A 14,912-nucleotide genomic window follows, 5' to 3' on the forward strand; every position below is an offset into this window, starting at 1 on the left:
AAAGAAGGACATAGGCCGATTTCCCTAACCAAAATATAATAGTAGGCTATAGAAAAGCCCAATGAAGTCATGGAACCTGATTACGAGCTCATGGGCCTATTACATGCAAGACAGATAAATTTTGGTGAAGAATACAAATACAAAAGAAAAATAGGAAAGGCAGTTTTAAGTGTCTGACTACCAGTTTTGAATTTTGTGTCCTTCAGAGCCTCATCATTGATAAGTTTGGCAGAAGGATGTTGCTGTTGTGGGGATATGGACTGATGGCTTTTGTGCTGGTGCTCCTCACGACAATTCTCTCCCTGCAGGTAAAGAAATGCTCCCTTTTTCTGTGTCCTTTACCAATAATAGTCCTAGTTGAGATTCTTGTCTGCAGGAAGAAACGATATCTACAGCACTCATTCAGTTAGTTCTTAAATGTTCTATTTGTAACATTCAGAACAGTTTCCTCCAAAAAAGGAGAGAAAAGTATTTTCAGACAGACTCATCAAGGTTCTTCTTCGAGATGTGTTGCTCATGTCCATTCTACTATAGGTGTGTGCACACCTCTGTGCACAGCTACCGGAACTTTTTTCCCCTTAGCAGATCCCATAGGGCCGGCTCTGGTGCCCCCTGGAGTTCCATGCACATGCCGGCCCTATGCCCCCTCAGTTCCTTCTTTCTGCCTGTGGCGGTTACTGGAACTGCCTGCGCTTTCATTGCAAGCACTTTATTCCCAGTGTTTAAATTTTAAACTAGGTTTTTTGTATTAGTTAGTTAGTTAGGTTAGTAACTCCTGTAGTGGTAGTTAGACACTTGAAGATAGTCTAGCTTAGTTTTTTTTTACCGGGAGCGAGTATACTCCGGTGGCCTGGCTTCAAGCCGTGCTCTCCAGCAGGAAGGCTCTCCTGCTAACTGACCCACACTGCCTAAAGCGTGGCAGGGAAGCTCTTTGTATAAGAGAGCAGATCGTAAGGCTTTCTGACCTCCGGAAAATTCGCATGAAAGCCTGGCTCAGAGCCCCGAGCTGGCTCCGAGCCAACCGCTTTGCTGCAGTATCCAATGCGCCGCCGGTACAGTGATCTCCGTCGGCATCGACCCGACTCGGCACCATGGAGACGGAAGCACTCGGATTCCCCCACACCATTGGAGTAGGCAGGATGGAGCACCGATCCACACCGAGGTCAGATCGTGGAGACCCGCTGCCGGAGCCAGCATCTCCAGCCAGGGAGCCTCCCCTGATTCGCGGAGTTGGGGAGCACCTTGGCACTTACTGACTTCAGTGCCCAAAGGGCAACAAGAGCCTTGTTGGCCTTGCATATGCTGTCACCACCCATAGCTCCACAAGAGATAAGGGGCTGACGTTAAGGGGAAGCCCACGTTGGGACCCCTGAATGGCCCAGGAGATCCCTGGTAAGGGGAGGAAGATCTCCTGCAGACCGGTTTCCTAGAGTAGAGCAGGATCGCTCCCATAGAAGTCATCCCAGGTCACAGTAGCCAGACCGACCTGCATCAAGATGGAGAGCAAAGTTGGCCGCTCAACACCAGTCTCGACCCCCCGGCACCGGGTGAGGTCCATCCTATTGCTCCGGCACAGAAGAGTTTGCCAGCAAGTATGCGGTGCTGATCCCGGTCACCGGAGACAGTCTCGGCACCGAGGAGCCGGGACGGTGCAGAACCCGGATGCCGAAGACGGACTCGGCACCGAGGTGTTCACCGGGCGGTGCAGAACCCAGTAGCCGGAGACAGGCTCGGCACCGAGGAGTATGCCCCCTGTGCCGAGGCAAAGCCCAGATGCTGGAGACAGCCTTGGCACCAAGGTCTCACCCCCTGTACCAAGGCTGCTACTACTCGGATGCCAGAGACAAAACCGGTACCAAGGAGTTCGCCCTGCGCCAAGGCAAGTCCGGATGCCAGAGACAGCCTCAGCACAGAGGTCTCGCCTCCCGTACCGAGGGTGCGCCAAGCCCGGTGGCTGGAGACAACTCGGCACCGAGGCCGGGCAGAGCTGGTCGCTGGAGCTTGACTCAGCGCCGAGACGCATGCAGAGTGCCAAAAGTCTTTGGTGCAGGGATGGTGCCCAGGTCACCCCAACTCACCGGAGCATGGTCCATACCCCTGCTCCAGCCGCGGCACCCATGACGAGCCTGGTAGTCAAGGTGGTTATCACTGAAGGGTCGCTCTCTGGAGCGACAGTACTGCACAGTAAGAGGCTTTGGGCAGCCCGAGCAGTGGTCTGTCAATGGTTCCTCAGTGTCCCTTTGGGGATGCAGTACCTGGGGGAGCTACCATCAACGAAGGTGCCAGAACCCCAGGCAGATGGCCTCAAAGGCAATGGTCACCGCAAGGGCTGTATGAGGGCCTAAGGGGTTTCCCAGGGGGAGACGGGACCACCGTCTGTCAACCCCTCAGGGATGCACTCAGGGCCTCAAGTACAAGGACACCGAGTGCCCTCGGACAACGACTTGGCCCCATAGGCAGCGACTTCGGTGGGGACCAGCTGTTGGTGGGAAGAAGGGCTGTGGCCTGCAGCCCCTCCCCTCCAGATGAAGCACGCTCCTGAACCTGGTTGTTTCTAGGGCACATCGGGAGCTGTTCAGGAGGTGGCCTCCACCTGCGGGCTGGAGGCAAAGGAGCAAAAGGGGCATCAGACAACCTTTAATATGTTACCAAGGGGTTCCACAGAGTCCTAGCCGCCCTGGCCTACAAAGGGGCACCCAACGTAGTGAGGGTCTCATGGCAAAACCCCCTCCTCCGTACCCCGATGCCTAAATGAGCCATGAAAAGTATTAAGCCCAGCCAAGGGGTTTGAATACTATTTACCACCCTGCCCCAGGTCCCTGGTGGCGGCTGCCGCCAGCCACAGGGATAAGTGGGGCAGACGGGCTCTACCTCAGACAACAAAGGCAACTGCAAGCCAGACTTGTTTGGGAAAACTTTATTCATTAGCACTACCAGCAAGTGGATGGTGAGCTCCTTGGGGGACTCAGTGAGCCGCTTTGCTGGGGCTCTGCCCGGTGGCAAATGCTGAGCCTGTAGGCCATTGCAGAGCAGGGTACCACAGGAGCTAGAGCAGCGCTCATGCCACCCTCAGTTGCTGCCTATTTGGTGGGCAGAGCCATTCCCTCCGCCATCAGCATGCCCGGAGGTTGGTGGCTGCAATCCCGGGCTATTCTAAAAAGGTCTAGCAGCACATCAAGGGCTCTGCCGTTGACGGGTCAGCCTTCTCTTCGTTCACATGGGGGTGGAACTGCATGGTCCCAGGGACTCCTAAACCATGTTCCATTCCCTGGGCCGCTATGCACCACAGACCTTCAGGTGTCAGGCAGGTCTCCAGAGACAGCAGCAGTGGAGGTACCAGCCACGGCCGTCTTGCAACCTATGGGCAAGGGGACAGAGTCAGGGGTCTACAAGATACCACCCACCCTGACTGGCTCCTTAGGCCCTCAGTAAAGGTCCTCTCGGCTATGCGGCAATCGGAAAGGCCCTCTTTCTGGTGAATGTAAGGGCAGCGCCCTAGCCTATACCCTCCTTTAGGCTTGGGTGAGCCAGAATTCAGCCCACTGGGCCCCTGAGATAGCTTGGCGAGCTAGGGCAGGAGGTCGAGGCTGCCTCAGCCAGAAGCAGCAGGAGAGGCCCCGCAGGTGATGGCGGGAGAGGTCCCCCTCCAGGTACTTCCTCGTCCCATCCCCCCCAAAAAAGGGGGGGGGGTCTGAGGACGGTGACAGACCTAGGTTGTCACACAAATACCAAACAAGGGGCTCAAGTCTCGCATGATTCCCCCCAGCTCCAGCAGTGGGAACAGGAGGTCCGTATGCCACCCCGGATGTCAGGGACGCACATCCACAAAGGCTCCCCCACTTCATAAGGGTAACCCCCTCTAATGCTTTATGGCTTACCCCGCGGTCTATTACTTGGCCAACGGTATTTACTGAAGGCCGGGCAGCGGTAGTTGCACGCTTGATGGGCTTGGTCCACCCAGACAGGCCCAGGTTCCAAGCCCGGGGCAGAATGAGCCGGTCAGGCATCTCTTGCGACTGGTGGGGTCCTGCTGGTAAACGCACAAAGTTCATGTTAATTCAGGTACAACCTATGGAATGCATGGGCATGACTGGTTGCTTCCCGGACCAGACCTTCTTGCCCTCACCCTGCTGTGGGACAGATTCCCTCAGGATGGGCCATGTGCACAAATGCCCTACGACAACAGCCAAAAGTTGCTGACAGTGGACAGAGCAGCCTGCACCTATGCGGTGAGGATAGCTAGCCTGACGCATAGGCCACTTCAGTCACAGCCCCAGGATACAGTTCGAGTAGGAAGCTCATACGCTGAGGGGCTACGATCCCCCTTCCCCCCCCAAAATAGTAATAACCCAACAGCAGCAAGCCTGAGTCTCCTGAGTCTGGTGAACAACTCCTCAGGATGTGCTGAATTTCTCAATCGCCTGCCTCGGGAGCCCCCAAGCCAGTGCAATTCCAGCTCCCACGATCACAGTCACCTATGGTGCCCAGACCTGGATCCCCGACATCTTGGGGAGTGATAGATTGGTGGCCGAGAAGTGATGAACAAGCCGTTCAGAACAAGCCCAGTGTGTACCAATGGGTAGCAGGAGACCCTCCACGCAGGCTGTGTACCAGGTTAAGTGGAAGTGGCTGTTGCCTGCCGGGAGCAGTCCTGAGATACTCTGCCCGGCCTCTCACCAGTATAGGTGAGCCAGGAAATACCTGCCGCAGCTAAAGCTCCAGGGACTGACTGTGGCCTCCCTGAAGGCCCACCTAGCAGCCATATCAGCCTTCCATCAGTCACTCGAGGGGGGATTGCAGCCCACCCATCATATGGCAGTTTGACCCCTGAAGGGTGTGGGAGGCTCCATCCGGAGGCCCGCAACCCAGGGCTTCCCTGGGATCTTGACCTGGTCCTTCCTGGGCCATGGGCCCCCCCAAAACCCACGGCCTCATGCCCTCTACTCTGGCCAACCAGGAAGGTGGCCTTCCTGGAGGTGTTTACCTCAGCAAGGAAGGTCTCCAGGATCAGAGCTCTTTCCTCATACTGTAGTCTATAAGATAAGGTTCAGTGAGACCTCACCAGACCCTCCGGCCCAAGGGCTGGTCCAATGAGACTGGGCAAATCATCGCTAGAACGCGAGTGGGGCCCTGGCTTCTACATCAGATGTACAAGGCCGTTATGGAGAGTGGTGCAGCTCTTCCTCACAGCATCCAACCAGATGAAAGGTTCACTGGTCTCCACCAGCACATTTTCCTTGTGAATAACTCCCTGAATCCTGTTCGGCTATGAGCAGGTGAAGGTGCCGCTTCTGGGCGCCACCACAGCTCACCCAACAGGGCTCAAGCTCCATCTACAGCCCTCCTAGCGGAAGTGCTAGGGCAGGGCATCTGCAAAGCAGCTGCCAGGCTGGCAGTACAGACCTTCACTTCCCACCAAGCCACTGTCCAAGGCATGGGAAGTAGTGGACTTCAGCAGATCTGGGCTGCAAGCAGCTCACCGCTAACTCCGAACCACCTCCAAGGTACTGCGTGTTAGTCACCTATAGTGGAATGGACATGAGCAATCACTCCAAGAAGAAAACAAGGTTACTTACCAGTAACTGATGTTCTTTGAGATGTGTTGCTCATGTCCATTCCACAACCCAACCCCCATCCCCACCACCGGAGTTGGCGGAAAGAAGGGACTGAGCGGGCTTAGGGCCGACAGTGCCTCATATACCGCGGCATGTGCGCGGGGCTCCTGAGGGTGCTGGAGCCAGCCCTACGGGATCTGCTAAGGGGAAAAAAGTTCCGGTAGCCATGCACGGAGGTGTGCACACACCTATAGTAGAATGGACGTGAGCAACACATCTCGAAGAGCATCAGTTACTGGTAAGTAAGCTTTTTTTTTTTTTCCAAATCATGCTGGCAAGAAATCATCATGGTAGTCTATTAAGGTATTAACAAACACTATCTGCTGTCCTTTGGTCTTCCCCTTTAGCATCAGTTCTTCTGGATGCCCTACTGCAGTATCGCTCTGATTTTCCTGTTCATTTTCATTTTTGCAACTGGACCAGGTTTGTACATAAACTTGAGGTGAGAGGGAGGCTGGAAAAAGAATCTAAATACACTAACATGAAGGGACTGTACTGAAAACTGAACAAATTAAGTTCAACATAAGTTGAACTAAAAATATAATATTTATAATATTTCACACAATTATAGTGACCATTTGGTATTCAGATTAATTCTAAGAATTACTATTCATCCCATCACCCCTAGGAATGGCCTAATAGCCATTCTAGGCAGCATGTTCTAGCCACATCCCTTCCTTTCCCTCTACACTGGGTGCCGACAGTCTAGAGCCATTCTAGCTGCTCTGTATTGCCTGGGAAACACCCTTACAATGGAGGAATACTTTGAAAGTCAACTCCACTAACTATACACTCTTAAGAATGTCACTGTAGATCAAATATGAAATATAAAAACTCTTATACGTGAATGTTAATAGCATGATCTTGATGGGATCACATCTCTATAACTTTTACTGTTATAACTTCTTTAGTGTCAGAGGCTAGATTATTTACTGCAATAAAAATTAAACAAGAAAAGTTCTTTGAAGTGGCACTGATCAAAAACAGCTAGTGGGAAGGAAGTTTACCAGTGACAAATCTGAATTCCTTCACTTGGAAAGACAGAAAAAAACCCTACCACTAAAAATACTACTGACTGTGCATGGAGGATTAGCATTCAGTGCCTCTGATTCTTTTTTTCCCCATTTAGACCAGTGTAAACTAGTGGTAATGCCACTGATGTCAATGGAGTTATACAAGTCTAAAACTGGTGTGAAATTGGATTTCAGTTTAATATCTGTAATCTTTATACTAAAATTTCACTGGATTTAAAATAGCTTAGAAATGAACAAGCATTTATTGTTACTATTTTATTATTATTTTGAGAAATCTTTTCTCTTCCAGCTGGAGCTTCATTCCCAGTCATTGTTGAACTCTTTACCCAGTCATCCAGATCATCCGCATTAACGATCTCCATGTCTCTCCACTGGGTAGGACTCTATGTGATTGGGATGATTTTCCCATATATAATGGTAAGTGATTCTAAATGGAGCTCTTCTTGAGAGTGCTTGATTCAAAAAAAAAAAAAATGTGGAGAATATTTCTGTGCCAAAGCAATGGCATCACAGAACACTGGCATACCAGGAAGCCTTCTTGCTTCTTGCTAACATTCTTGCTTCCTTGCCATGGGTAGACATGACTTATCACAGATATCAAACCTTATCACTCGGGTGAAGGGTCTGAGCTTGCTCCCTTCATCGAGTGCCATATATTGTCCTACATATCACCATTTGAAATTAAGATATCTTTTATTTCCAAGCTACAACAGTCCAGGCTAAACAGGGAAGAGAATTTACTTATTTCGTCTCTCCTTTGGTTTTCAGAAGAGCCTTGGTACCTTCTGCTTCCTCATTTTTACGGGCTTCATTTCTGTCTCATGGATTCTCATCTATCGGTTCCTCCCAGAAACAAAAGGCAAATCAATCATGGAAATCAAAGCGGAATTCAATCATTTAAATTTCAGGAAGAAATATGCCCAGTCCATGGGAGAGAATCCCCCTGACAAACATACCACATGCACCAAGTTATGACTGGACAGAAGAGGAGTATCATCTTACAGGGACAGAAAATGATGTCACGCTCAGACAAATATAAAAAAAGCATGTTAGCTTTAATATTTTACTCCTGTTACTCTGTTTTCCATATTCATTTCTTCATGCAAACAGCCTTCATAGAAGATCACCCGCATGTGATTCAATAACATGAATGTCCTTTTGTATCTAATGGACACCATCACCAGTTACATTGTAATGTGCATTTCAAGTTAAGATTCCAGTTTACAAAAACAAATCAGATGTGTACTGGCATACTTTTAATGTCACCCAAACCTTAATTCTGCCTATGTAATATCATCGTAGTGAGACTAGGACAATTTGGACTTGCAATAAATAAGACAGTTTAGATGCCTGAAATTTGTTACCCTGTTGGTCACTTTCACTGTGCTGTCCTATGGCTCATTAAGCATGTCGACAGAGCACACGTTCATCCAAAATGGGTAACTCACAGACAATACTGAATCTGAGAGCCAAATGATGTTAAAACCAACAGAATGTCACTTAGGTTTGTAGTCTTGAAGTATCATAATTTTTCCTGTCCCACAATTCATGTTGGACAGGTCAGACACAATTGTTTGCTTACACACTTAATCCAACCATTCTAAACCTTGTCCAGTCACTGACAACAAGAGCTGGTCAAGAGTTTGACAATGGTTTTTTTTTTTGACAGATAAACCCTCTCAACAAATGGGTACTATCAGGTCCAGGATGGGATTTCTGCAGCAACTTGACCCTGGGTCTCCCAAGTGCCAGGAGACTGCCCTAATCAATGGGCTATGTCAGGGACTCAAATCTGGGTGTTCTATATCCCAGGTGAATGCTCACCACTGAGTCAATCTCACTCTTGCTCCCCATTCTGTTGGAGCTGTTCCATTTTGTGTAAATAATTAAATATCCATTGGCCAGACAAAGACAGACACTGATCTGGAAAAGGGATTTGAACCTACATCCCCTAGTGTGGGGATGCTCGCTGGACTATTGTCTATTCTGGTGTCTCTATCACTCTCTTTTTTGCAACACATTTCAGAAGATCTTGTTTTCATTATGAATTAAAATGAAAAAATTCTGAAACCTAATTTTTTAAGAAATAATTCTTGTTTTCCAGCCAGACCTACTGAAAATATTTTAATTCAATGTAAACAATATAAAAAGTGTTTGGAATGCATAAGAATGGCATGGCATGACCGAAGCAAATTTGTGCTGAGTCACTTCCCTGATCTCAGTTACTCAGAATATCCTCACCAGCAAGTGGAACATTAACAAAAACAACTGACTGGAACAAATGTCTGGAGCACAGGTCAAATCTGAAAAATGCACGTTTTGGCAGCAGTTTTCTAATACAGCATATTCTCCCCTCCTTCTTGAGGGTGAAATAGCCACATTACTGTGCATAACAGGTCTAGAGTACTGGAAATCTACACTATGCTCCAATGGAAGCACGAAGGGACTACAAACTAGATCGATAGTTATCCAAAATAATATGGAAGTCATATTCTTTAAAAGAAATCAGCTGTCAGGTGAGACCATGCTACAGACCTATACAGTAAGGCTAAGTCATGTAAATTTGACCAGTTAACACAATAGAATCTAAATTTTTTATAAAAAATTACAGAGGCTCAGATGGGCCAAACCTGAGCAGTACCATGACCTGGTGGACAAGTTCACAATGCCTGGAGTGGGAAGCCAGGAAAAGCCTGGCAGGACACAGAAGCCACCGCAATGGAGAGAATCACAGACACAGAAAAATAATCACATACAGACAGGAAAATAACACTATCTGTGACTTGTTCACACTGTGACAATCTTTGCAACCTTACCAAGAACTAGGTTAAAACAAGGCAATTACAAGAAATAGAACTGGTTTTGCAAAGAACTGCAGCTATTAGTAGGAATAGTGAAAACTATGCTTCCCAAATTAGTGTTAAATTGAAGTGTTAAAGTAGTGAAAGTGAAGGGTATCTAATTAAAAATGCATACTAAGGTACAAACAGAATAAAAGGGTAAGAGACCATATCTGATTGCTATAAATGCAGAAGTAATTTAAACACAAAAGGTTTCCAAGAACAAGGATAGCAGTGTCAATCATACAATAAGAGCAAACATTCTGCAGAAGTGAGTTACTCTCTTCACAAAGTAGTACGAACCAAAATACATTCATAGACACAGAAGTGGAGGACTAAGTTCTGATGATGAAGAAGATACAGGAAGAGCTTTGTTGGATCCCTTCACATAATCACAAAGCAAGGTTCCATAATAGATTTGTTTGTTGTACTGAAAAGAAATGAACAAAAAGTGAATTTCAAAACCTATCGTGGAGTGCAATACAATAATATCAAGCAAATCTAAAAATGTTTGTAACCACCACAGTGTTAAAAAGCAGTAAGTTTGTTTGATATAGAAGTCACAAAATGAGCCAATGCAGCAAAGCTACACTGCCATTTCTGTGTAAGGAAAGATGCCACTCAGTAGAATCTGAAATAGTTACAGTGTCACATCATGTGCTTGGGCTGAAGAGCAGTCTGCAAATGCAGATGATCAAATCAGGTGCTGTAGAACAAGGTGCTAAAGATTTTAAGGAATTTGATACTGTTTTCAACGTACTGGGGTGCATTAAGAATGTAATACATCATACAGATATAGATTCCAGAATGCAGCCAAGAAAAAAAAAGTAAAGTCCCATTAGTCCTGGGAAATAAATTAAAAGGTGAACTTGACCAGATAGTAAACTTAGGGCTGGTCTACACTACAGACCTGACTTTTGTTGACAAAAACAGAGGAGATGTACACACTGAAATGCTCCTCCCGAGCCAGAAGATGAGTCAGCTGGACCCCGCTCCCTGGGGGTGAGAAGTCCTGGGCGGCTTCCCCCAGCTCCTGGGGGCAAACGGCGGGGAGCCCACTGGGAGCCCATAGGGCAGCCGGACTCCCAACAGGGAGCTGCGTAGCTGAGGGCTCAGGCTCTCAGCTTCCCCACTGTCCCTCTTAGGCTGGTGGACGTGCTTCTGGTGAAGATGTATACCAGCAATTCAAGAAGAGTATGTGGACATCAGCCACCACAGTAATTAATGCAGTGGCTGTAAATTGACCTAACATTGGTCAACTTATCTTTATAGTTGAGACAAGGCCCGAGATGCTATTGAGTAAATACAGCTAACTAACTGGATTAAACAGTATGGTATCCATATTATAATCAAGGATTTATATCCTTCAAAAAAGACTGAACTAAAGCAATGAAACATAAGAACTTCCCCATGAGAACAATTTAGAAGTTGGATAGAAGATAAGGTTTTAGGCAGTTGTGACTAAACTACACTACACTACATACTACTTTCAATTGCGTGGAGGGTGTGTATAGCTACACATCACAGGGAAAAGCAAACTGCATCCATTCTGCACTGTGTAGCCACACATATCAGTGAAAGATTATGGAAGGGAGATGGTCATGGGGACAGACTTCAGTTGCTCCCCCTCCTAGAACCTCCCCATTGCTGGAGTTTTTACCCACAGTGGGTAAGGGCTCCAGAAGCCAGGAGGCAATGGGACACTACCCAGCTAAAAATAGCATTATAGATGGGAAAGCACACCTTGGGTGAGTAGAGAGCCATGTAGGTATGTACTTAGGAAGATAACCACACCCTTCAGGCATGTTTGTACTCTACTCAAGTAAGCCATGCCTCGCCATCTATACTGGTGCTTAAACCTGTACTGGGGGGACACCAGAGTATATACCCACACACCACTGACAGAAGCTTGCAGTGCAGACATACACTAAATATATAAAATGCAAAACTTTGAACCTTCATCTCTCCTTTAGGGTGACATATGTTTAAGAAACTTCCTTTTGGACAGCTTCAGCACTTGTCCGATGCACTAGCAAAACAGGCTAACAACATTCTGGGGTGTATTAGCAGGAGTGTCATATATAAAACATGAGGAAGTAAATTGTCCTGCTCTGGTCAGCTGGCGCACTGCATCCAGTTCTGACACCATTACTTTAGGAAAGATGTGAACAAACTAGAGAGAATCCAGAAGGCAAAAAGTATGAGAAAAGGTTGAATACCTGACCTTTCAGGAAGGGTTAAAAAAATGGGGTATGTTTAGTCTTGAGAAATAGCAACTGCAAGATAGCCTGAAAAGTCTTCAAATATGTTAAGGGCCGTTATAATGAGGATGGTGATAAATTTTTTCCATGTCCACTGAAGGTAAGACAACAAGTAATGGGCTTAATCCACAAGAAGGGCAATTTAGGTTAGATTTTAGGAAAAACCGTTCCAAGGGTAGTTACCTTCTGTAACAGACTTCCAAGGGAGGTTGTGGAATCCCTGTCATAGGAGGTTTTTAAGAAAAGGTTACACAAATACCTGCCATGGATAATCTAGGTACACTTGGTCCTGTACCAGCACAGGGGTCTTGACTAATTGTCCTCTCAAGGCCCCTTCTAGCATTACATTTCTATGATTCCACATCCCAATTCTTTTATGATCTGGTTGTTGATTGAAGAGCTGTTGTTCTGGGATAAAAAAATTTCAGCAACACAAGAGATTATGTAATGTTTTGCAGCATGCCAAAGAGAAGAACCTTAACTGAAAAACAAATGCTTCATCAAGACACATACTCAATAATAAAGAATGTAATAGCAATTGTACAAATGAAGAAACCCTAAAAGGAGGAAGCCTCAAAATTAAACGTTCTGTTCAGAATGTTACTTGATGACAATATACAACGTTGCTGGCATGACTGACAAGAGAAAAGCTTTTCTTTATTGTCATTTGCCACTGAAGCACTGATTCTAAAATATTACAGATGAACAAAAAAAACTAAGATCTCAGTCCATGCAAACTTAGTGAGACAGGGTTTTGAAAAGTTAATTACCAATATCATCTACTGTTAATCTCCAACCCAACACATTAAAAAAATATGTTTGAAGCTCCACAGATTGAAGGGATGTATGGAAAATGCTCTCCATCACTCAGCAATACCATGAATAAATGCTCACAGAAATGACTGCTGAATCTATCAGCATTATTTCTTGAATGTTCCCACTTAGTGCTTAGAAATCCCCTTGGAGCAAGGAAGGAGCATACACAAGCCGGCAGGCATTAACAGCATGGCAGAGATTATACAGTAAGAGGTAATGATAGCATTCATAGCACATCTTCATAGGAAGAGAGACCTGGACACTGATTCACCTTAACCAGCTAAGAAACAATAATTAATATTCCACCATGAAAAGATTGCTATTCCAGACCAACCATGGCTTGCCTAAAGAATTCTAAACCCGAATAAGACCCTTTTTATAGGTCTTAACTTTACAGAATTTATGTGAAACCTTAATTCAAAGCTGGATCATTTCTTCTAAGCCATTTTATATCCACATATCCTTCACAACCAGAGAAGTTCATGTTTGTTCTTAGAACAATCCAGAGAAAGGTTAGGCAGAAAGGTTCTCTAATATATCTGAGTCCTGGAACTATCTAATTTTGTTGCTGATTGGCTCCACCTCACAGAAGAAACAACTATAGGAGCAGAAGACAGAAGTGGAGCCAGAGGACCACAGCCAGAGTACAAGAAAGCCAAGAAATTGTATTCCTTGATGAAAAGAAAAGGGCTGCAGAGCTTGGAACTCCCAGATGGGTGACTGTGTTGAAAAGCTTTCCTGTTTGTGATGTCTGTGCGGAGTGAATTCCAAGGTAAATCAATTTCTGTGTAGGAGCCAGAGAACTTGCCAAGGTTCACAATCAGACCAAGGGTCAGGAAGAGATTTAAAAGTTAGGAATACTGCTGCTCCTGTTTCTAAAGTGAGAACTGCCCACAAACTATCCAGTGAATAACCGTGGCTGCCTGCTTCCAAAGGTGAACTCCTACAACTGCAATGAGTTTTGTAAAAACTCTGGAGGTTGAAGAAAGGGGGGAAAAAAGTCAGCATAGTACTGGCAACATAGTTTGAAGGGAAAAACTGAACAAGAGAAACTGTGGAGCAATCAGCACATGCAGATAAGCATCTTGTAGAATTATGGATGCTAAGTAATTGCCTGTACTGATAGCTAGAATGACTAACCAGGTCAACTCCAGTTTGATCTGCGGGGGACTGATAGTGAATAGGAAATGCCTAACGGGCGGAGGAAGAACTCACTGGTCTCTATCTTCAAGTCTAGAGGAGATTGTGCAAGAACGTAATAATTACTGACCCATCAAGTTACCAAGTCACATGATGAAATGGCTGGAAAGAATTATCAAGAAAACACTTCAGGAGGAGCTGGACCTTCAAGTATGCAACAACAAATTCGGATTTATGCCAGGAAACTCAGCAATGGAAGCAGTGTTTGCAGTCTGAATATTTCAGGAGAAATACAAGGAATTGTATTTAGTGTCTGTGGATTAGAGAAGGCAGCCAGCAACTTGACTGTGAGGCCCAGTTCCTGCCACTTGGAGCCTCACCAGCTTCTCTGCAGGAGGCTGCAGCACCCAACTGCTCTTCTGCTTGCTCAGCCTAGACTGTGCTGAGCTGCTCCCTTTTGAACTCTCCCTCCACTGAAAGCATGCCCAGGAGGGGCAAGGGAGCATGGCTCCTGGGTTCAGAGCAATTCCTTAACCCTCCCCTCACCACTGCGGGGTTTGTGCACCCCATCACAGGGAGACAGTTTAAGAAAGAATGATTTAGAGAAACAACAAAAGTTAGAGAAAGAATATTAAACAATGATTCTTAGTAAAAAACTCAAAAAGAAAATTCAATTGGTATTGAATACTTTGCTGGTAGACCCTGATGGCCAGTTGCAGAGCTAGTTAGGACTGTGCCCACTGCTAAATGGGTACAGCAATTCAATTGTCTTAAGTAAGGACTAATTTATAGGGTATTTCAATTCACAGCAGAGCTATTGGGACAGAACTAATCACTTTTATGTCTGAGTTCTATAGTTCAGTGCCCAAATTCCATCCATTCCAGGGCATTCTCCACTTCCTCCAGATAACTCCTCAGAGCTAATTTTCAATTTATATTAAAGACAAAATAAGTGATGATAAACAGAATCCTATTTAGAATTCAAGCCTACACTAAATTGCTCCTCCAAGTAGTGAATACTCAAGAAAGCACGTTCCTCATCAAGGAGACCACCTCATTTGATTGGACTAGACATAACTATTGGTTCAAATATTTAATCCAACCCTTCTAAACTTTGTACAACAGCTGAAATAGACTTTAGCTAACTGAAAACTTTGAAAGTAAAATTTAACTTCAGTCACATAGTGCCAGCTCAATATTGGTGTG

At 46.0% G+C, this 14,912-nt stretch overlaps 1 protein-coding gene across 4 annotated transcripts in view; it reads left to right on the plus strand.

The window, feature by feature from the left end:
* Positions 1–8,746, plus strand: part of LOC137154373 (solute carrier family 2, facilitated glucose transporter member 11-like) — a 29,069-nt gene extending 20,323 nt beyond the window's left edge. For 3 of the 4 annotated variants that reach the window (XM_067549965.1, XM_067549963.1, XM_067549964.1), the window contains exons 7-10: positions 207–308; positions 5,963–6,038; positions 6,939–7,066; positions 7,418–8,744. In XM_067549965.1, the coding sequence (XP_067406066.1) occupies positions 207–308; positions 5,963–6,038; positions 6,939–7,066; positions 7,418–7,624 (513 nt within the window). In that variant the 3' untranslated portion in view covers positions 7,625–8,744. Of the gene's footprint in view, positions 1–206; positions 309–5,962; positions 6,039–6,938; positions 7,067–7,417 lie in introns of all 4 variants that reach the window. The other variant, XM_067549962.1, reaches the window with a different exon arrangement.
* The last annotated feature ends 6,166 nt before the right edge of the window (positions 8,747–14,912 follow it).

Source organism: Emydura macquarii, unplaced genomic scaffold (genome assembly GCF_026122565.2).
Source record: "Emydura macquarii macquarii isolate MOO-44397 ecotype Brisbane River unplaced genomic scaffold, CSIRO-AGI_Emac_v2 contig_1254, whole genome shotgun sequence".
Classification (NCBI taxonomy): Eukaryota; Metazoa; Chordata; order Testudines; family Chelidae; genus Emydura; species Emydura macquarii.